The sequence below is a fragment of the Ciona intestinalis genome, unplaced genomic scaffold, assembly GCF_000224145.3.
Source record: "Ciona intestinalis unplaced genomic scaffold, KH HT000124.2, whole genome shotgun sequence".
Lineage (NCBI taxonomy): Eukaryota > Metazoa > Chordata > Ascidiacea > Phlebobranchia > Cionidae > Ciona > Ciona intestinalis.
In genome coordinates this window covers 1-23,761 of record NW_004190446.2, presented here as the reverse complement: position 1 = coordinate 23,761, position 23,761 = coordinate 1, and the positions used below count along the sequence as shown (strand labels likewise).

At 33.9% G+C, this 23,761-nt stretch overlaps 2 protein-coding genes and 1 long non-coding RNA gene across 4 annotated transcripts; 2 read left to right on the top strand and 1 right to left on the bottom strand.

Annotated features, from left to right (window-relative positions):
* Window positions 1–1,374: 1,374 nt before the first annotated feature.
* On the top strand, window positions 1,375–14,897 carry LOC100177032 (solute carrier family 12 member 9-like). The gene is made up of 18 exons (XM_009863362.3): window positions 1,375–1,569; window positions 1,999–2,233; window positions 2,435–2,582; window positions 3,422–3,580; window positions 4,126–4,259; window positions 6,174–6,281; window positions 7,269–7,380; window positions 7,794–7,951; window positions 8,237–8,444; window positions 8,805–8,997; window positions 9,493–9,628; window positions 10,634–10,813; window positions 11,270–11,381; window positions 11,905–12,097; window positions 12,282–12,401; window positions 12,787–12,954; window positions 13,285–13,404; window positions 13,751–14,897. Exons 1-18 carry the CDS (start codon window positions 1,459–1,461, stop codon window positions 13,934–13,936), a joined length of 2,781 nt encoding a protein of 926 aa, XP_009861664.1. The 5' UTR covers window positions 1,375–1,458; the 3' UTR covers window positions 13,937–14,897.
* Window positions 14,898–15,237: 340 nt separating this feature from the next.
* LOC100187267 (uncharacterized protein C1orf112 homolog) lies at window positions 15,238–23,150 on the top strand. 2 transcript variants are annotated; one of them, XM_026838882.1, is made up of 17 exons: window positions 15,238–15,391; window positions 15,637–15,812; window positions 16,070–16,118; window positions 16,407–16,556; window positions 16,759–16,927; window positions 17,304–17,388; window positions 17,701–17,828; window positions 17,956–18,116; window positions 18,355–18,490; window positions 18,765–18,911; window positions 19,353–19,554; window positions 19,839–20,038; window positions 20,424–20,605; window positions 21,012–21,182; window positions 21,535–21,648; window positions 21,716–21,895; window positions 22,972–23,150. In XM_026838882.1, exons 1-17 carry the CDS (start codon window positions 15,335–15,337, stop codon window positions 22,996–22,998), a joined length of 2,334 nt encoding a protein of 777 aa, XP_026694683.1. In that variant the 5' UTR covers window positions 15,238–15,334; the 3' UTR covers window positions 22,999–23,150. The 2 variants fall into 2 exon arrangements, with proteins under 2 accessions (XP_026694683.1, XP_009861663.1); XM_009863361.3 differs by lacking the exon at window positions 22,972–23,150 and adding an exon at window positions 22,280–22,554 and having other exon boundaries at window positions 15,240–15,391.
* Window positions 23,151–23,761, bottom strand: LOC108950373. Its single transcript, XR_001975210.2, has 4 exons — window positions 23,752–23,761; window positions 23,578–23,694; window positions 23,404–23,503; window positions 23,151–23,337 (listed from the first exon to the last, which is right to left on the bottom strand). It is a non-coding gene; the product is annotated as an uncharacterized LOC108950373 (long non-coding RNA).

Genomic DNA, 23,761 nt, shown 5'->3' with positions numbered 1-23,761 from the left:
ACTACTCGGTGTTTATACGACTCTGAGTAAAAGCAGAGCCATAGAAATACCGAGTGGTCCAACCAATTGTTACGTAAAACACAAATTGAACGGCAATTTGGGTCCAAAATAACACAGTAGGTATAGGGAAAATGTATGTTTTTCGGTAAATTACAGAAAAACTTGGGCCTAAAAACAAATTTAAAGGTTGAAAAATGTAAAAAACATGTGTTATTTGTTTTCTGTGTCAAAAAAAGTCAAAAATTAGAATTAGAAGCGGTTGATTTGCGACATTTTAGTCATTTAATGCGGCTAAATTTATACATTTTTTCTAAAAAATGTTTGGTAAGGTAAATAGAAGCTGTTTTTCACCTTCCCACAATAGGAAAACACAAACAAAACTTAACAAGTTCGTTTAAATCCATTGTCAAAGTCACCACTTTTGCTCTATTTTGGACACACATAGACGGCAGTTGGACTACTCGGTGTTTATACGACTCTGAGTAAAAGAACAGAGAAGTGGAAATAGTTTTCAGCGGGGTGTTAAAAATTGCAGCAAGGATCATGTCTAACTTCAGCTGTGGCCGGGACTTCCCCTATGTAGCAATAATAAATTATATATAAGAAGTAAAAACTTGAACGCAGATAGAGCGATGCAGATTAAAATTTAATGTGTTTTGCTGGAGCACAATACGGTATATAGTTCTATATGTAATCAAAATAGCTTTCTTGCGCGATTTTCGTAATTGTTTCCGCTATAAAACGGTCGCTTCCGGTCGAGCAAAACTCGGTGATTACGTCATATTGTTTTGATATCTACGATATGTAGGCTATACGTCCGTGTTGAAAGTGTTTTTGTAAAGTAGCAATGTACAGTTGATATAGGCAGTAGACCGCATTTTGTTTATTTGTACATTTTTCTCAATTTACAAGATTATAATATGGGCTGTTCCTGTAGTTGCTGGCTTTTCTGGCTATTCTGTTGTTTATATTATCTGTTGTTAGGCTGTTCTTTATTTGTGTTCATTTTAGTGTTACAAATGGTACCAATAAAACGTTTAGATATTGGTCTGCACTTTGTGTTTCTGCACACTTTTATTAAAACTATTCTGTAAGAATGTTTAAAACTAAAATTATATATTTATAAAGTTTGATGACAGCAACAGGGTTAATATTTGATGGCTACAGTTTCGTTTGTTTTTTTCATATTGGCTATTGTTTTATTGCTTCTTTTCGTTGCGTATCTGTATCTCTATCGCAAATGATTTAGTTGCTGTAACTGAAATGTAGCTGTAAAAAAAACGATGCAAAAATATTACGCAATGACTTTCAGAACGCTAATGACTTTCTATAACTGAAACGACAAAAAAGTTTTGTATATTTATCTTTAAAGGCACTTAAACACTGTTTTATTTTAGAGCCATGTTTGTAGTATTGTTATATGATTAAAGTACAAAGTTATCACTCAAATAAAACACCATGGCTACTGGTACAGATAAAGACCTTCTTATCAATAAAACTTCCCCCAAAAGTGATTATGCTGCATCACATACATCAGTTCGTCTCTCAAGCATTGTGGATCATGACCAGGTGCGTATTGTTTATCATTGGCGCCAAACCTGGGGTGGCTGGGTGGATAAGCTAACCCTGGAGTTTCTGCACATAATCAGTAAACATAAGAAAACAAGCTAGAATTGTTTAAATAGATATGCGAGTTTAACTACACCTGCCTTCACTGTATTTTAACAAGTCTATGGTATATGTTATAAAGTACACCTCAATGCTTACACTTGCAATACTTGTTTTGTGTATAATTTCTAAGATTTGGCTTATTTAATAAAAATACTCCAATAAAGTAGACTTCCATTTTGCAGCATATGAGTTATTAATTTTTTATTTTATAGCTTAGTTTATTATTCCCATAATCTGCTATTTATTATTCCAAGTTATCACGACAGATTACTTATGGTGGTTTTTCTATTATAAATTAAAATCAAATATAACTGTTTATTCCTGCAGAACACCCTGGGACCTCAGCAACCAAAACTCTCAACATTCTTTGGTGTTGTGGTGCCTTGTTGTTTATCTATGTTTAGTGTGATCCTCTTCCTTAGAATGGGGTTCATAGTTGGTCAGGCCGGGATGCTTGAAGGGCTGGCTATGCTTCTACTTGCTTATTCAATCATCGGGTTAACCGTGTTATCTGTGTGTGCCATATCAACTAATGGAGCCATTGAAGGGGGAGGGGCTTACTGTATCCTTTGTTATATCATAATATGAACTTGTTACATCACAATATAAACTTATGTTTAGGTTGGAGTTACATAGAAAAGATGCAGCAATATTTTAACAACACTATCTATAGATTTACTTTTACCAAAAACTAAAACTTGTTAATATGTTAATGTTATTCTTCAATGTATATATTACATATTCTTCTTAACAAAATATATAGTCATGATAAGCAGAGCATTAGGACCTGAGTTTGGAGGCGCGATTGGTTTGATGTTCTTCCTTGCAAATGTGGCTTCAACCGCACTCTATGTGTTTGGGTTAGTGGAAGCAATGCTGTCTTTCTTTGGCCCTGAAGGTCAATTGCAACCGTGAGTTAGTTTAATGAATGGATGAGTTTAATTAAGTTATTCTCATATGACGCGCCAACAACAATTGTTATAACACGGGGGTTCCGTTTTATACACCTCTGTGGGCTTAAAAGTTACTACGTATGTAAATTGTTTATTCTCGCATGGCGGGGTAACTACAGTCGTTATATCACTGGTGTTCTGTTTCATAAACTTTGTGCCCACTTACGAGTTAAAACATATGAAACTTTATGGGTGATTTTTTATTGCATGGGTTAAATCTAGACTAGACAACCCATTAGTGACCACCGGGTTGGAGCAATTGCAGTTATTTTTTTCCCCAAGGACACATACGCCCATAATTGCAGCAATGACAAGCAAACATCCATTTTGGAAAGTGAAGACTTTTGTTTGATATTTAATTTTATGGCTTGGTTTAGATTGACATATAAAAACATATAAAGTAGTTTTGTTTGCTTTTATTGGTAACTCGTAGGCGGGCAAAACCACGCAAGGTGAAGGAAACAGAACATCCGTGTTAAAAGACTGTTGTTGCCCTGCCACGCAAAAAATATAAAAATAATTCTTTCACACAGACTATGGTAAGGCTTAAGACATATGCTCTAATAGATTTTTAACGGCTTGGCCATGCTTATAAAACAGTGTTCATGTTACTTTTGATTGAAATTTAAATGGTTGTCATTAACACTCACAATCAGTGACGTAGCCTGGAGAGGATTTTTGGCGACCGTAACTCTCTTTTTAAAAAAAATAAAATTTGTAAAAAAATAAATAATTTTTTTTTTTAAAATAATATTTTTTTTTGCTGTGCCCCTGCTCACAATCTTCAACTTTCCCAGAAATATATTCCCGAAGGGTCAGTGGTGGAGTTATTTATACGGCTCAATTATTCTCCTTGTGTGTCTGGTTGTTTGTGTGGTTGGTGCGGATATCTACGCCAAAACTACTTTCCTTATATTTGTGGTTGTTATGGTTTGCATTGCGTCAATATTTATAAGGTAAGTCAAACTTTCATAAAGTAGGGTTGGAAAAGATGGAACACTTTTCATCCTGTTCTCATGCCCCATTTGATAGTAAACAAAGAATATTCAAAGAATTATAAAACCGTATCCTCACGACTCCCATATACCGTTGTTAATTGTTTAAAACACGATCAGAATACTTGGATAATTGGTGCTAAAGGGTGTCCCATCTTACCCTACAGTACTATACATGTCTTTCATAAAATGAAGGAAAATAGGAACAGTTAGACTCACAATTGCTTACAGTTTTTGGTGTGTGTTATACAAAATCTTAATTATGAACATCAAGATCATCAAGGTTACAATTATCGAGTATAGACTCATTATAATATAGCAGATGTTTTGTCTAGTCTACTCAGTCTTTTACAAGCACTGATGGTGCCAACAGTTCTGCCCGTTGTGTATTATTTATTGTTTAACCATTCATTTAAAAGCTTTCATTTTATAAGCCAGCACATAAATGCTTATGTATACATTACATTATAACCACACGCAACACCTTTAACTTCCTTTATTTGCAGTTTTCTTGCGAAACCCACCTTTGTATTGAAGAGCAATGTCACCATGGTGCACATGAATGTATTACATGAATGTAATGCCACTAATGTGACTTACACAAGCTTCAGTGAAAAAACATTTCGGGAAAACTTGGGATGTAAGTCTTGCATGTACAATGACTGTGTAACCGTTTGATTTAAAGTCTAATTTAAAGTTTTTAACATTCTAAACGGTTGCTACTAGGCTTAATATATTTTAAAAGTACTGGTTTTCTGGTATGGGATTTAACATAGGTTTATTGAAACCAACATTTTAAATACAATGACAATGTCTTACAATTTTACAACATATCAGATGAAATTTGAGTCTTAGTATAATCCATATGAAATCTTATGCCAGAAGATGAGTTCTTGGATATACTTTTGCCTGGTAGCTACATAATAAACTGTTTGGTGTAAACTGGATCAACCCTGGCCTAAATACCAGGACCCATGGCATGCCACACTTTGGGGCCTTGCCCACATAGAATAGAAAGTAAATTTTTAAATTGACATTTAACGCACACACTCAATCAAAATACAGCCAACCGTTATAATCTCTCATCCATAATTTACCATCACCACCATAAGCCATTACAGTTATTGTTTGTTGACACTTTGTTCAACTTCCATCAAAGCTGAGTTTGCACTTACATGAACTCCTAATAAACCTGCATTGGCTCACAAACAACATTGTGCAAAGTGTTAAGCCTGCTTTAGGGAGGGTTTAGTTTAATGTTATGTAACACAAGTAACATACAAGTGCAATTTACACTGTTATGTGATAATACCCCACACAATAAATACTATTCTATATGGGTGAGGTCCCGCAGCAAGGCTTGCCATGGGGCCGGGGATTTAGGCCTGGATTGGCCCATCACCCCAACATTGTATATGCACATTATATTCTATATGGGTGAGGTCCTACAGTGAGACATGCCATGGGACCTAGGTATTAGGCCACAGTTTCCCCATTACCTCTAAACACTAAATAGACTTCTGTTCTTCTCTACACCAAGTTTAATGTTTAATTAATGGAGCCAACTACACAACCGCCAACAAAGCAGTCTGCAATATAACAAGAGTATTTGTTTAGTAACAAAGTTAATATTGAGTGCTATTTATAAATCTAGTTGTTTAAGTACTTGTGGGTGCAGAAGGTGAATAATTGCTTAATTTATATATATAAGTAACTATTTTTAATTTTAAGTTCGTTGATTTGTTACTTGTTTGTAATAAGTCACATGAATAAGTTGTTATGTTTTAATAAGTTGTTTAGGTTGGTATGAAAATTGTTAATATTATATTTAAATTTGCAATAAAGTCCATTTTGTGGACTAGTAAATAATACAGACCACCCATAGGGCATTTAGGACATTGAAAGTCAGTCTGCAAAATAAATGTCTTAGCTCATAGAAGCTGTTTTTTGAAACAAATGTAAAATACAAACTGTTTCTGCTTGGTAAATAACAGTTATTTTTTAAATGCCAGAAAAGCAACTTTACAAAACAAGTATATCGGCTACATATATAAAGATATATAATATATATATGAGTTGTAGTAACAGTTTATATGTTTCACTTTTTGTTTCAATAAGTTTAAGTTCCCTGCTATACCACAATGGTTTCCACTTCATTCCATTCACACTTCGGCTTCCTGTGTAGTTTTAACCAACAGAGAAATTTCCTTGAATTGGTTTCAATATTTATTGTTTCCTCTCCATACAATGAGCATTGGCATGCTGTGATGTCACATACCAAGATTTTCAAATATATTTATAGTAATAATATTCTTTCTGAACTCTTATCAACATAGTGTATTGTCACATATCATGAAATAATGAAAACTTTTGTGCCAAGTTTCACGAATGATATTCATTTCTGAACTAATAAAGTTTCCCAACTAATATCAGCGTGGTATAAAACCACATAATAATGGACACTCTTGTGCTAAGTTTTTAGGCTGAAAATTGGCCCATTACCCTAACATACCACCATTATAAATATTTTAAATAAATATTTTCACACTTATAGATGATTGGACGATAGACTACACAACATTAAAGATGCAAAACTTTGTCATTGTGTTTGCTGTCTTGTTTAATGGTTGCACAGGTATTATGGCGGGAGCAAATATGTCAGGTGAGCTAAATCTGTTGCTTAACTTATTATATTCAGCAGAAATTATGATTTAAATTGTTAAAGGTTAGTTTAGTTTATTCTAACTTATTCTATATGGGTGAGGCCTTACAGCAAGTTATGTTATGGGACCTGTGATTTAGACCAAAGTTGACCCATTGTCCTAACACTGTATTCTTGTATATGCACATTCTTGTATATGCACATTCTTTTTTATATGGGTAAGGTTCTACACAGTGACATGGCATGGGACCCAAGATTTAGGCCAGAGTTGCCCATAGCTGTATCTGTAACTTAACACTTTAAATTAAAAATGTGAAAAAGTGACTATAGTCACAGTAATAGTTACACATTGATATATATATGCAGTTATGTTTACCAATCTAAATAGAAACTCCTTTAATGCTTAAAAGTTAATGTGTATACAACACATCAAATATGATGTGTGTATTATACACATTACAAAATATACCCCAATATAATATATACAATTGTTGTTACCTATGACTAATTAGTGGTTATGACATCACAATCAAATTATTGTTATAACTAGTATCCTGATTGTTCTGTAATAATGTTGTGAATGTATTAAACATTGAAAGGTTTATTTAACCTATATACACTTTATAAACATTATTTGTTTAAAATTACATTTAAAGATTTTCATTTCCCTTTACTTCCTTCTTTCTGTTTTTTTTAATAAAAACGTTTTTTTCATTTTGGAACAAATAGATAAATAAATTAATAAATAAAAATATATATATACGTCATGAATCAATTTTTAAATTCCTAATATTATTTTTAACTGTCTGTAAGCATGTTTTAACAACTGTTGTTTTGTCACTATATTCTGTCTTTTTGTTTTAAATATTATTCAGTCTTGGCTGTCCGAAAACCTGCAGTCGTTATACCATGGGTGTTCTGTTTCATACTCCTCGTACAAGCTTATTAGTTACCACGAGGTATTAATACTATATTACTATTTTCCAGGTGATTTAAAAAACCCAAGTCGTTCCATCCCAGTGGGAACGATATCTGCTTGTCTCATAACGTTCGTTGTATATATGGCACTTATTGTACTTATTAGTGCTACTACTCCAAGGTATGTTGCATGCAAAGTATGGTAGTGCAATTACAAAGTATTTTGTATGTAAAGTATGCTAGTATCATCACAAAGTTTATTGTATGTAAAGTATGCCAGTATTGCTAGTATCATTACAAAGTATATGTATGTGATTCACTGTAAAGTATGTCGTAGCATGATGTACATCGTGGTACTAGGCTAACTTCTTTCTAATTCCAGACCCACCTTTTTGTAGGACCTTACCCATATAAAATAGAATGTGGACACTTGCCTAAGCTATGCTTAATAAATTTTGCTATTGCCGTAGTAAAGTATCCTCTATTCTAAAGTCATTTCTTTAATGTCAAAAAACTTGAAAAAAACTTGCTCTTCAACCAATATACTTCTAACGTTTAAAAAAACACTTAAAACTTTCCCCCATTATCCCCCAGGTCAATTCTTCACTGCAACTACAGTTTCTTACTCACCATCAACTTATGGGGTCCGTTTATCGCGATTGGGGTGTTTGCATCCTCGCTCTCTGCTGCCCTCAGCTGCTTGATTGGAGCGTCAAGGATATTATTCGCTCTTGCCCGAGACGATTTGTTTGGTGGGTTGGGATGTTTTAATAAACATACATTTATTGTTGCTTGCTACATAGGCACCAAACCTAGGGTGGCAGGTTTGGCAGGTCCACCCTAGGTTTTATCAATCAATAAACATTGAACAATCAGTTACATTCGTTTTATAATTATTCTTTTTATTAATAATTTATTAATACCTGCCATTTTTAAAGTTTTGGGCCAAATAGCTAGCAACAGATTAAATGGATTTATACTATAGTATGCCCAGCAGTTTATACACCCATTGCATAATCCACTACCATATCTCACAGGAATCATCTTACGTCCAATGACAAAATCTACAAGTTCAGGCAACCCAATAGTAGCCGTGTTATTCTCATGGTTTCTTGTGCAGATGACTTTATTTGTTGGCCAGTTGAACACCATAGCTCCCATAGTCACAATATTCTTCCTTATTTCTTACGCAGCAACTGATCTTGCTTGTCTTGCATTGGAATGGGCGTCAGCTCCTAACTTCAGGTAAGATGTAGCATTGACTTTACCACATAAGTTATATGTGTACCTAGAAAAGACATTTATTAGAAAACCCTAATGATTGCTAGCTTATAGCAGATAAAGGATCGGTCCTTTTAATAAAATGTTGCCAAAAAATAAGTTTCAGATTTGTAATATGCCAACACTTTGGTTCTTTCCCTTTTTCCTTTCACACCACCAACCAATTCTTGCTTTTCCCCTTCTAGAATTGGTTATATAAAGTAAACCTAACCAACCCTAATGATTCAGCATCCCCGCACGCCCTAGAAACACTTCTCCCACCCTTGCATAGATAAAGTTAAAATTACTTCACTAATCAGTCTAATTCTCCTTTATTCCATACAGGCCAACATTCAAGTTATTCACATGGCATACATGCGTGCTTGGGTTCATCAGTTGTGTAATCATGATGTTTCTTATACAAGCCTTGTACACCTCAGTTAGTGTGGTTGTGTTGATTATTCTGTTGATCATCATCCACTATAGAGTTCCTACTTCATCGTGGGGTTATATCAGCCAAGCTCTTATTTTCCATCAGGTAAGTTAACTAGTCATGTTGAATGTGTTTTATTTTGGTCTAATGGTGGGTGAGGTCCTACAGTGAGGCGTGCCATGGGACCTGGGGTTTAGACAAGACTTGGCCCATTACCCCAACATTGTATATGCACATTCTATTCTATATGGGTGAGGTCCTACAGTGAGGCACGCCATGGGAGCTGACATTTAGACCAGAGTTTTTACCTTGACACCCGGGGTGCTATAGTTGGATTGTGGTTAACTTGTAACCCGTGGGTTTAATGGAATCAAACTTGTTTATTATTTTTAAATTGTTACTTTTAGTAAGACACCATAACTTTTTGAACTACTTACTGCTACTTAGGCATCCTGTAAACTAGTATCTAATAGTAAGCAATTAGTTTTGCTTAATAGTAAAAATAGACACCACAGTTTAATGGTGATATTAATACTTACCAAACAGTGTTACTTTATACATGGTTACACACCATCCACCACTAACCATCTTGACCCGCAGGTTCGTAAATACATGTTAATGTTGGACGTACGCAAGGAACACGTTAAGTTTTGGAGACCTCAGATTCTGCTTATGGTTAAAAACCCACGAAGTTCTTGTCAGCTGATTGAGTTTATTAATTCAATCAAGAAATCAGGTGAGACGTTTCACCTATAATTGTCTGGTATATAGTTACAGTTTACCTAAAATACTGAAGTGTCGGTCAAATACAACTTAACTTATATAAACACCTGTGAAAAGTGGTGCAACCAATTCAAGGTTATTGCTTTGTTGACACTTTGTAAAACTAACTGTCAAAAACACTGAAGTGTCGGTCAAATACAACTTCACTTATATAAACACCCGTAAAAAGTGGTGCAACCAATTCAAGGTTTTTGTTTTGTTGACACTTTGTAAAACAGCATCTTAGAAATAGTTTTTTTTTTTTTATATTGTAAGAACACTTTATATTATAATAGTTGTTGCATATTGGTTTAGCAACAGTTCATGAAATAGAAAGAACAAACAATGAATGATGTATTGCATTCAACTCATATCCTCCCATTATAGAAGGTTGATTACTTCCTTTAAAAACTCCTAATGGATGTTGTGTAATACGAAAGTAGTTAACCATTATAAATACCCTGTGTGTAATAGTATATGCTTGCAAATGCAGTTTGCTTTAAGTAATTCATCTTCCTGTAAATTCTTATTTAGGTTTGTCAATTTTAAACAAAGTAATTATGTTAGGACTAGGGGGCATCACCATGTATGTAATGCATATGTTTTGCACAAGTTGTATTTTTGGTGTAAGCATTAAGTGTATATAGGAAGATACCCATGTTATTCGACATATGAAACACCATATGTGTCTTTACATATATATATATAATCGTGTTATAACTTACGTGTTATAACTTACTTTAGGTTTGTCTATTTTAAACAAAGTAATTATGTTAGGACTAGGGGGCATCACCATGTAATAATGTATGTGTTTTGCACAAGTTGTATTTTTACATTGAGTATTAGGTGTATATAGGAAGATACCCATGTTATTCGACATATGAAACACCATATGTGTCTTTACGTTTACATATATACATATATATATATAATCGTGTTATAACTTACTAACATAAGATACCCCTTTTCCCCCCACCAGGCCTGTACGTCCTCGGCCACGTAAGTATTGGCAGCTTGTCTGAGATGGAGAGCGACATCTTGAAACCCCAATACAACCATTGGTTGAATCTTGTGGATGAGATGGGGGTCAAAGCATTTGTGGAACTCACGTTGTCAAAGTCGGTTAGGGAGGGAACGGAACACTTGTTGCGAATATCTGGTGAGTAATGTTTTGTTTTTATTTAGTCTATCATGTTTAGTTTGTATAAGTTTTTTTTACACTTTGTATTTTTAGTGAAGAAATATTGAAATTTTTATATAAATACATTTGCTTAAGTGTTAATTTATTTCAATCGTTTGTATGACTAGTTCTATTTTATATGGAATAAAGTTAGATTGGTCTAATGTTTGTCAAGTGTCTTGCCCAAGAACACACACACTTATCAGTGTTAAACCCTGTATCTTTCAGTTACAATGCGCGCCTATCCACTAAGCTAGTCTAGACAAAATGTTTATTTTTGTCCAAACAAGACATAATGTTTTGTAAGTTGTTGTTTTGTTGTCACTTTGTAAAGCTACCTATCAAAATGTTACAAAGTCGGTGAAATACAACTTGGCTGATTTGAAAGTGCCTAACAAGTAACCAGCAACAAGTTTTCATCTTTTTTCCTTCCAGGTCTTGGAGGAATGAAACCAAACACTTTGGTTCTTGGGTTCCATGATAATTTACCTCAGAAAGATACTTTCAAAGACCTTGGGATATTCAAAGGAGGCCATAGTAGGACTGGGTGGGTAGTTTGTGTTTCTGAATATAGTTGTTAGGCTGCATGTTTACTCTACATCTTTTGGGGAAGTAACAGGCTTCAACATCTTGTGCGGCCCCATACAGTAGCACTGAATCCTAATAAGCCTTGTGTTCTTGCTGTGTGATCTTAAACATATAAAATAGAATAGGTCGCAAAAATACAATAAAATATCTGAAAAGCAATTTAACCTTATACAAAACAACAACTGCCACAGTAATCTGACATACTTTGATGTTAAATCTTTGGGAAAAACTTGAAACTAAAACTTCTGCAACATAAAATTGTATTTACCCTTGTACAAAACAACAACAACAACAGTTTTGAGTTCAAAAGCCACGCTTTTTAACTGTCCCAGTCTTCCCCACACCTTTTATTTATGACTTTTTGTTTGCTTTTGATTCCCTTCTCTTCCTTCTTTAAATAACATGATATGATGTCTTGTATTACCCCATTCATCCATCTACATAAAATAATGTCTTGTATTACCCCATTCATCCATCTACAGTTCCAGCATTGCTTCCATCATCTCACACGACCAACCAATTGAAGAAGATGACGCGTTCGATTCTGGAAGCTTCTTTCCCGATGTCGTAGAAACCGATGACTCGGGAAAACTAGCAACTGTTGATTACGTTGCAATTATTGCTGATGCCATAAAACTGCAGAAGAATGTTTGTCTTGCTAGATATTTTAATCAGGTTTGTACATCTCATGCTGACTGTCAAGTTATAACATAGATGTCTTCCTTTACACCAGACACACATGGTGTATTCATGCACCTCATGCTCACTGTCAAGGTATAACATGGGTGTCTTCTTACACATGCCATCATGCATGTTACAACCACACACATACATCTAACTAAAACCATCAACATTACAGCTTGACAAAACAAGCATGGCACAGGACAAAGCCAAGGTTCATTACATCGATGTTTGGCCCGTCAACTTTCTCACTCATATTGTGGATAGAAGGAATAACTCAGAAGCCAGTACCTCGGCTGTAAGTAAAAATATAAAAGGTTTTTATGGTTTTGGGACGGTTTTTATATTTTTTAAGAATACAATAATGGGTACCTTGAGTGTCAGAATAATCGGCCAACTTTGGACCTAATTTCAAGTCCTATGTCACTTTATGCTGCCCTTAAACATAATACACTTTTGAAATCTGGATTTAAAAAAGCCTAAACTGTTTTTAAAGCTTCAAACAGAGTTTTGACTGAAATGCGTCCATGATAACATATACCGAAACATTTTTCATTACAACTTTAGTAGAATAAATCTCGCATGTTATATTACTTTACATCCACCCATAACACTTGTATTCTTAAAATTGGATCAGAATGGCTGAATTTATATGACAATTAACACCACCCCATTCCCCTCAGTTCCGCACCACATCCTCATCTTTCTTCGACACTACTTGTGTCTTCCTGATGCAGATGGCTTGCATCCTTAATATGACTCCTTTCTGGAAGAATCGAACAAAGTTGAGGATCTTCCTTTTCACCGAAACATCTGATGACTCTACTGCTCCCGGTGACGAGGAATTGGAGGTGGGTTGCCATAGTTGCAATGTTGTGGTTTCGTAAAGATTTACAACAATGTTGTGTCTAGTGCTGTGACTTAGTGGACACTTGCATTGTAACCAAAAGATACCGGGTTCAATGCTCGGTACTGATAGGTGTATGTGTTCTTGGGCAAAAAACTTAACGGACATTTCTCCAGCCCAGTGGTCACTAATGGTTTGTAGCACCTTGGATGTCTAGGTATTGGACCAAAGATCAAATCCGAGTTCCTGTAGCCACTACACTGTACCTCACCCATATATATTTAAAAATCAATGATTCAACAATCGCATATTCATGACATCATAATGGTTTCAGGAGTTTCTTAAAACTGTCCGCATCAAAGCTGAGATAAAACCCGTCAAGTGGGGTGATGTGGCGACATCCAGTGACCAAACCGCAACGAATCCGCAAAGCAATTATTCCGATACGCTAAAAGTAAGTAAATAGAAATAATATTTCATATTTATAAAAATATGTTGTTTCCAGGCATATTGTAAGTATGAATGTGATCTTTAATCCCTCAAAATATTCACCCACAAAGTTACATACATGGTAACTTGTAAGCGGGCACGAGGTGTATGAAACAGAACATCTGTGTTATAACGACTGTCATTGCCCTGCCAGGCTAGGATATATAATTTAAGTTCATATATTCATAATAGAACTTTTAGGATGAAAAATAGTATTAGTTCAAAACTTTGCAAGCAAGAAACTGTAATTTAACAATGTATTTACCTACCACATATTGTGTTGGTTTATCTTGTAAAATTATTTTTTACAGAAAATAAATTCTCTCATACGTTCACAACACTCAAGTACAGCAGTTACATTCCTCTATCTACCAACCCCACCCATGAGCATGGATCAGTGTGTGGATTACATTGACATGTTAACGCAGATTAGTGACAACCTCGGCCCAACCCTATTTGTCCATGGTCTCTCCCATGTTATTTCAACTACTTTGTGATGTCATAGTCACCTTTTATGAGACATGAATGCTGCGTATTGTGACATATTACCTGCTGTGGCCTGTACCCAAAGTGCAATTAGAAATATTAGCCATATTCAAGCAACTGGTATTTTGTTAAAAATGTTTAACTTAATATTTTATAAAGACCAACAATCCTCTGGCATGTGGGATACCTCATCAAAGTTTGTGTTAATAACAACTTAATGCTAAACAGTTTCCCAAACATAAATTGATAAAGCATATTTTTTGCAACATCAGCAAACATTAGGCATATTTGTAATTGAAATCAGTATACTAAATTATGCATGCATATGCTGTATGCATAAGATGTTTACTAAGTTTACCTTTTTCTCTGTACAGCTTAATAATATGAAACAGTCATAAATATCATTTATTCATTCATCTTAAAATCAGGATATATGAACAACATTCTTGTTTTAGGGATCTTTTGAATATTTATTTTTGTCCTGTGAATATTTCTTTGTGCAATAAGCTGCTTGCAGCGGCATTCATGGTTACTGTTAATATTAGTAGCATATGTGCATACATAATACAGTTGATTGGGTAAGATGGTTCATGTTTTCGCTCACTATCGTTTAATGTGTTGGTAAACTGAGAGTATTTACAGAATCATATAACCCAATTCTCATAGCTGTAAATAATTAGGAACTTGTGAAATTATTTGCTAACAGTATCCATCTTACACCGCCCTTCTGAACAATATAAGTGCAAAAGTAAAACAATAGCATCAAACTGTGTAATCGCAGTAATTGTAAATTAATGTTTATCTTACCCTAATGTGCTGACTTTGTTGATTACCAAGATAGTTCATTTTTTTGTTTAGACATCATTTCATTATAAAATCTGCAATTAAATAAAATCTGGTTAATTTTAAGACTGATCAAAACTTTTTTGTGTTATTGAGTGCCCTGAATTAATACAAGTGATTCAAGAATAAGTGGTTTTAATTTAGAATATGCTTTTATTTATTATGAAGTGTTAAACAGGCATTAACGTCCAGCAGTTTTTGATAAAGTAGATAAAAACATTTTGTTGTTCTACTCTCTAATAGAGTCTATTGTGTGTTTTTTGTCGTTTCTGTAATGTCTCAATCACTCAGTAAGAACGGTATGTTAATACACAAACACACAAGTACCATCAACACGTAGTATAATATGTGGACTATGTAATTTTTACTCCTAAATTTACTGTTTAATACTGTATGGTATAGACTCCACCCCTATATTTATAAAATAATTCAACCGTTTTATACTATTTTTATGAAACTTCCCCGCCAAATCTAAAATAACAATAATATTCTGGAACAGCATTCAGTACGTCATAACAAACGAAAACTTGAATATATTTGGATAAAATTTTGCACAATTGGTAAAAATGTCGCAGAAATCGACGTGTGGGTTATCTGTCTCTGAAACTGTGGAAAATCTAAATGTAAGTTTATTCTGTTTTGTACTTATAAACATTATTATTGTAAACTTTATCATAGTTTTTATTAGTTTTGATAAGAGTATATATGTATATAGGATGGGAAATACAATGTCAACTTAGTGAACATAGTGTAACATGAGACAGGTGTTGGTAAAATTTCATATTTATTGTAACTGTATAGTTCTAATGTTGTATTTAGTAATCTCAGATAAAAAGTATGTTTAAGATATTTATTGATTATTTATCAGGATTTCGCGAAACTGTGTTTACAAGAGAATGTTGATTATGAATCTTTCAATCTGACTTTGTGTCTTCAACCTGCCAAAGAATTGCCCCTGCATATTATTAAAACAAGTAGTTTCCAAGAGACAGCATATGGATTTTATCAAGATTTGGAAACTGTGTTTCAGTGTTTTTTGAAAAGGTAATAGTTTAAACAATATTATGATTTGTTGCACTTCTGCATTAAGTTTTTATTGCTTGGTGCTTACATTAGCGAGAATAAAGAAGAAAAAAATCATCCACTCACAAAGTTACATATGTGGTAGCTTGTAAGCTGGCACAAATTGTATGAAACAGAACACCTCTGTTATAACCACTGTAGTTGCCTCACCACTAATAAATTACATTCATTCATTCCGTACTGTTGTTATAACAAGGTCATGTTATTTATTTTTACAGCTTGAACAAACAACTCATAGAGGGAACATTGAAAGTTGAGTTGCTTAAGGTTTGTAACAATCGTTGTTCAAATTTAGTAAACATGGGTTTTACAATATATTTGTCTGTTTAAAGGCGCCAAACTTTTATAAATACAGGGGAGGCATTGGCAGTTAATTAAATGCACAATAATGTACAGCACAGCACGTTTAATCTAAATAGTTAGAATTTTACTAATTAATGCAGTGCAAACAAAACTAGAATTGGTCTGCCCACCCTTTTAACCTAGGTTTCGAACCTAAGACTTGTTATAAGTGTTTTCTTGTTGCAAAGTTTGTTAAAGAAATTCCCTTTACAGAATTGTGTAAACGTGGTTGATGTATTCTATCTCTTTCTCAAAACTTTGGTTGGTTTACAAGAAGGAGTATCTCCACTGGGGCTTCCCCATTATAATTGTATTCCCATTGTTACATTGGATTTGTTGAAGGCATCTTATCAACATTGCAAGGTAAGTAATGAACTCCTACAGTGGTTACACTATTAGCTTTTAAAGTCTTGCAAATGGTAACTGGTCATCAAAGATAAGGAGACACGTCAGTTAGGTCGGGGTTAGCTATTATTGTGTGGGCTTGTTTTAACAAGAGTTGCAATTTATTGCACAGACAAATACAATGTGAGAAAGATTTTGCTGATTCATATATATTCTGCAGAACAGTGAGTCAGCATATGGTAATAACTTCTCAATAGCAACGGAGTTGTTGCAATCCTTGTACCAAAAAACTTTTATGGTGCAAAAACTTTTCTCAATATTTTTGAACAAGTTATTTCTGGATCAAAATGTTGAATCCAAACCTGAGGAACTGGAGGTTTATCAAAACGGTTGGTTTTGATTTTGGTTCAATGCATTTTTATTTTTATGATTCTTAGTTTAAATTGGTCAAGTTGTAAAGTATATACAAGTCTTGTGAACTATATTTTATGAGGATTAGAATGGTATATTGTTAAATTATTGTTCATTAAGTTTGTTAAGGTTAGAGTGAACAAACTTAGCTAGTTCTATCATGTGTAGATACTTCTGTCTGGCCCCTTAGTCTTTAATTTAAGACCTTACACATAGCTAGAACAGCTGTGATGTTGTTTGTGAGACTTGTACATTGGCAGTCTCAACATTAATAAAGTATTCACTTATACTTACAAACTTGCGTATATATGTTATACCATCATTGTAACTCAGTCACGTTATTACTTCCTTTAGTTTGTATCAAGTTATTGAATCTTACATCTGTGGTGGATGAAATGGATTGCAACCTTGTTGCTGTTACATGGAAAATATTACTGAGGTGTGTGTGTGTATTGTGTTTTCTATCAACTGTAGCTACATGGAGGGTTGTCCAGTCACAGACAAAGTATTTTAGTTGATTGCATATTTATTTATTGTATTTGTATTTTGACAAATTAAGTTTAAGTTAGTTTGTGAGAGTAATATTAACCATTTTCTTTAGTAATTGTTTTAAGTATTAATCTTTGTAAAAGAAATAATGTTTAACTATATATCAGTTTTTTGGTTTATTAATTTTACCATTGTACAAAGTTACAAACCCTTACATTTCCCAGTCTGAGAAAAACCTTTGATTTAACAGAATTATTTTTAGTTTTGCAACGAAATTTCAACCCTGCCTAAAAAGTTTGGATCAAGTTGAATTAATTGTTGATAAGTTGGTTTGTGGGTTGAAACATCATATCAAGAATGCAGCTGGTGTTGCACTACAAGCAATAAATGGTAAACCATCCTTGAAATGTCATATCTTGTGTTTATTTGCTGTTGTAACGATCTTAACTTATTTGAAGTTTCACAGATTTTAGGGTTTATTAAAGACCTTCATTAATTCAAGATGTTTCACCTGCAGAAAACACAACAAAGGAATTCACTGTGTCTTGTAGAATGGCTTGTTTTTTCATTGAAGGTTTGACCAAATTAATTCAACTTTATGATCCCAACCAAACAATGGTTGCTCGTCTCACTGAGCTTGTCTACTGTGTATTTGAAGATACTTTGCCTATTTTATCAGTAAGTGTTCAGCTGTTTTTTTAATGGTTATTCTTGATTTGATCTTGTTAAAAATGGGTTTCAGACTTAAGTATAACATGTTTTACCGATTAAAATACTTGCTCTTCTGTAATATTGTCCGCTCAGTTCCCCTAACTTTTTCGTATGCATGTTATATTTACCAGCCAATTCTCTTTAATTTTAAATGTTTTTGGATCTTTAATTTGATTTATAATATATATACTTAAATATATTTCAGACAAAAGAAGGAGAAGTTGAGAAGTTAAATCCAAAACTTCAGAACCTGGTTTCATTTCACTTTATGGGGGAAATGGAAAAATTTCTTACTTTTTTTGTGGATTGTGATTTATTTCGGAACCAAGTGCTTTGCCAGGGTAAGTACTTCAGTGTTTTATAACACCTTATATAAATCAGAATATTATTTTATATGTTGTTGCTGCCAGATTTATTAATTCTGAAAAAGATCCTCAGGCCATTGTTTGTTTTTTAATCTTAAATGACTGACAATCAACAAGGTATAACACAGGAAAAAAGCAAAATTACTGAGGCGGAACATAAATGTACATGATTAAGGAGGGTTACCACTTATATACAATATTATCTAAAAACAATGGTAATTTACCATCTAACATAAGAATCTTTTATCAGCCTCTACCACCGAACCCCTTCCAAAGTTGTTATTGTTGCTGAACTTGGTTCGACCAATCAACTGCTCTCAACATGTATTGTCATGGTTTGAATCAACCAATGAGAAACTTTCAATTATTCAAACTTTCTTTGACATCATCCCACAAGGTAATGGTCGTTTAATGTCTTTGCGTTTCCCATTTGTTTGAATGCTGAATGCTGGATATAAGTATATCTTGAGTTATATTAAATTTTAATTAAGCAGTTTGCATGCATTAAGTCTTACTTTTAATTTATGGTGTGGTGTACAATGCAATACTGGACCTTGGCTACCCTTGATGAATGTTTATGACTTCTATATGAATAAATGTTGTGTGAGATTTGTGGTTTACATTACTGTATGCTATGTGAATTAACTTTGAGTGTTCCTCATCATTTTACTGTTTTGCAATTTTTTTTCCCAACTATGTATTACAGTCCACACAATCATGCATTTTATCTATTTTTAAAAGGGATACGTATGTATGTAATGTATAATGTTGATGTCTGAGTCTCAAAAGATTATTGACTACACTATACATCACTGTGTGCAACCCTTATTGTTTACAGTATACACGGAACTTTGCATCTTATCCATCCATGTCAATAAAGACACTCTTCCTCTTTATGAGGTTGTTGCTTCTCGTGTCTCAGCTTGTGTCCTTGCATCTCCATCTTTCCACCAGGTGGAGATAGAGTTGTTGAATAACTTGCTTTGTCCTCACCCTTATAAAAGTATGCTTGCGGCAGATGTGTGGTGCTTTCTAGCAAGGTGGGTTGACAAAGTATCAGCTAATGTTGATGGTTAATGTTAGACAGGTCCTTTATCCTGTAATTGGTTTGCTGATAAGTTGCCTAAAAACTGCTGTACTCTAAAATATGATCAAGTTAAATTTGTCATTCGTGGTTAGCGGCTTAATTATTTAAAACTAATTGCATGTACTTTGAAGATATCGGTCAACTATGGCCTACATCGTTGTTGGACTTTACCCTTTGGTGTTACATAATTGAAGAAAAAGCCAAAAACATTTAAAATTACTGAAAACCTTTCTGCAGGTTAATTCCACCCGATGAAAGTTTCCAACAATTCAAAGCCCTTGTTCTATTGTTAAAAAATCTTCCCCATTATTGCGCAACAAAGGCACCATTGTTTGTCCTAGTTGGTCGACTGTTCTCTTTCCTCCTTCCTCACCACCAGGAGGCGATCGTGAGCACTTACTCGATGAAATCAAACTTTGCATTGTGGGAAAGTTTGAGTAAGTTTTTGTTATTTTAATGGCAATCTCGCAGATATCATGATAATAATTCTACAGTTTTGTCAATTTATTACGGCACAAATGTTTTAATGTCCAATACAAGTCAACTTCTGTAAAGTTAATTTTTAGTTACTTTTGCAAGACAAAATACTTTGCTATAACCCATTGAGTACTGAGTGGTGATTAATAAAATTCACAAAGCTGTTCTGGTTACAGTTAGTAGTATTGTTAAATGCATTTGTTTTTTGGACACCTAGCCTTGTGTGAAGTTTATCAATCGATGGCTGGTTCCAAAAAATCTTGGAGGGATTCATTAATTAATTGAGATTTCAGTTTCATTACAAAAGTTTTTTTTTTATTTATCGGACACTTTATTTTTATTCAGGTTCATCCGGCCACCAGTTTTCCGCTCCAATAATGATTGACAGCTGTCAAACTTGTGTGACATTGATTGATGGGTGGGTTGGTAATGGAGGTTGTTTAGGAGATTCATGCGATGTTGTGTCTTGTTTAAATATCACGCATAACTTGTTGCAATCCTCGAATATAACAGATGAACTACATAAGGTTTGTATCGTTTGTTCATATCAATTTAAGTTAAAGTGATAACTTATGCTAAACTGTGTGGCCAACATTAAAAGGTTCTTTTCTACTATCATGGAACTTAAGATTTACCCCAAGACAAAGAGTGCAACTGGTTTGGAGCAACAGGGGAGCAAATAATAGATTGCCCTCAATATAATAGGCACATCATATTGATTCATGTTGCGTATAGTATTGTGTAAAAGTTATGCTTCTCATTCTACCCCAGCCTAGTACTATACATGTAATAAAGTGTGTATACTATTTACATATGTGCGCAACAGTAAAAGGTTAAGAAGTTGCCGTGACCAAATATATAACTCATGGTATGTATGGCAATGTGTTGATTTTTTGAAAAATCTGCTTCTAAAACCTTTGTATATTTTCACAGAATCTTTCACTTAAACAATCTCTATCTTTATTGAATGAAACTTTACAAAGTTTGTGGTTGGTTCTGCCGACCTATATACAAGTTGGTGAAGCCATGACTGAGCTGCTGAAACACCTTCTACGAGTCTCAACTTCGTTTATTAAGTGGATGTTCAACTTCAACCTTTCTCTTGTAAGTGATTACCGAAAATTAATTAAGTAAATGTCAAAAATTACTTTTTAATTATCAAAACCCATGCGCTTTCAATTATTAAGACATCATCAACTAAATGAAGAAGACTTGGTTAGGATGTTGAACTGTTGGTTTACATCATTGGATGTACAATATGCTGGCAGCAACTTTGTATGTTTTACCATCGTATTAGAATATTAGATGATTGCATCGAAAAAGGCAAAAAAATATTTAAATATGCGACTGTTGTTTTACATAAAACTTGTGTTAAAAATTGTGTTTATTAAAACCAACCGTTAGACATTATAAATTGGAATATTACAATTTAAGTACCTTGTGTTTGATTTATTAGGTAACTTGTAAAGTTCTAACATATCTTCAAAACCACCCCAATGCTGTGTTAACATGTGAAGTTGCAAAGTTTCTTGTTACTTTGGAAAGCCTGGGATCAAAAATGGTGGGCAATGTAAGTAATAGAGATATAGCATAAAGCGGTACATTAAACTTTTAGGTAATAAATCTTCATTATTTAGGAAACGAAGATAAAACTTTGGAAACAAGTTATTTGTGACGCAACAAAGAATTGGTTGTCTCAACACAAAGTTTTCAATGAAATGGAATTATTTTCCCGTCTGACAAGAAATCCTTCCAATATTAATCTCATCTGTGCAGGAAGCAACAACCTGGAACTCCTGAAATCACATCTACAGAGGGTGAGTTGATAACTATAGTTAAGGTATTTGAATTTCAAAAACGATGGCTAGGATACAAAACTGCACTATTCAGTTTGATACAAACTATAAAGACAGTATTGCCTGAACAAGTTAGTTTTATAAAATGTTTAAAAGTCACTTTATAGCCTTACTCATCATGATAAATATTTAGGCCTGTTGTAGTTATGAGTTGATCCTATACAACTTGGTTATTAATTTCTAGAACTATAGTTGCAAAGTATTTAAAAACATCCGAACAAGACATATTTACTTTTAATGTGTTTCAAAAGTTTCAATAACGTTTCGTACAGCAAGTTTGGTCAGGAATATTGGCTTTGTTTAACCATTCAGCTTATTAGATTCTTATAAACTATGTATTGTCAGATCCCAGTTGAATCAAACACTTCAATTCCATGTATTTATGACAAACACCGCTTAAAATTATTGGAAACAATAATATCAAACACTTCGGAAAATCGAGACCAATTCACAAAATGTTTGCAACAAGTTTTTATTTCACTTCAAATTTTAAAAGACTGTAAACCAAATATGTCGAAACAAAACAAGGAAACTTTACAAAATTCGTTAGAAATTTTAAACAAAATATTTACCACCACTAACAGTGATTAAATACTTTAAAATAAAGAATCCTCATCTAAGTATATGTAGTTTGATTTGGTTTTGTGGAAAGTTTTGTTAAAGTAAGTTAACCCTTTTAGTCAAACAGTGACTAATGCAATACGTGTTCACACATCTTATTCATTTAAAATAATGCAATACGTGTTCACACATCTAATTCATTTAAAATAATACGTGCCCTTTCATTAGAGCTCTGCTCTCTTATAGTGGTTTTAAAATACAACCAATCCAAACTGTAATGTAATGTAAAGTAACTTACTTTATTCTCGCGTCGCCGGAAAACGACAGTCGTTATCACACGGGTTTAACACCTCGTGCCAGTTTACGAGTTACCATGTATGTTACTTTGTGGGTGATTATAAATTCTTCTTATATGTAACAGTAACATCTGTCTATATGCGTCTTGTTTCTTTATTTATAGTGCCAACAATTTACAGACATTTTACCGACTTTTCTGTGTGTAAGGCAGAACGTCTCTATCTGTGGAGCCCACCACACAACATTCATTCATTCGCAGTGGCTTAAAACAGTTTTTCTGCATGTTCCCTCATTTCGGATCTTACTTCTTCTTGCACGCCTTACACCAAAAACACAACTAACATATCTGAATACGACATTTGAATACGAATATGATTTATTCCGCTTATAGATCTTTCTAATTCCACCCATTGTTATATTAGGCATGTATACAACACAGTGCATTCACTATGCGTTGAATTTCTTCATTGCTATTATTCCAAGTAGAAGTACCAGGGAAATCCCCATTAGGTAGACCAGCGTGTTCGAATCCTCGTTCGGCAATTCTACAAAGACAGTTTGTTTAGTTGAACCACAACACACAATAAGCACCAAGCTTGTCCTATGCTTACCAACACATGTTCTCATATCCTCTCCAAGTTCCAACCCTTCACCACACGAGCATACGGGCTTACCACCCATCATCGTACATACATCGGAACAATAATCATTCTGGAATGCAAGAGTTGATATTGTTTTACTTTCTATCTTATGCTCATTGTAAAGTTATAACATGAGCAACCCACCTGTTCACATGGTCTTGTATCATCATCTATACTTGTAGCAATGAGGACGGGACCAGCAGAAATGATCTTGTACGGATTCGTGGAAGCATCGCGACGTCGACGACCGGATGCACAGTTCTAGAACAAGAGGAATTACTTTTTCATATATCAGTGATATTATTGCTTTGTATTTACAAGGGTATTG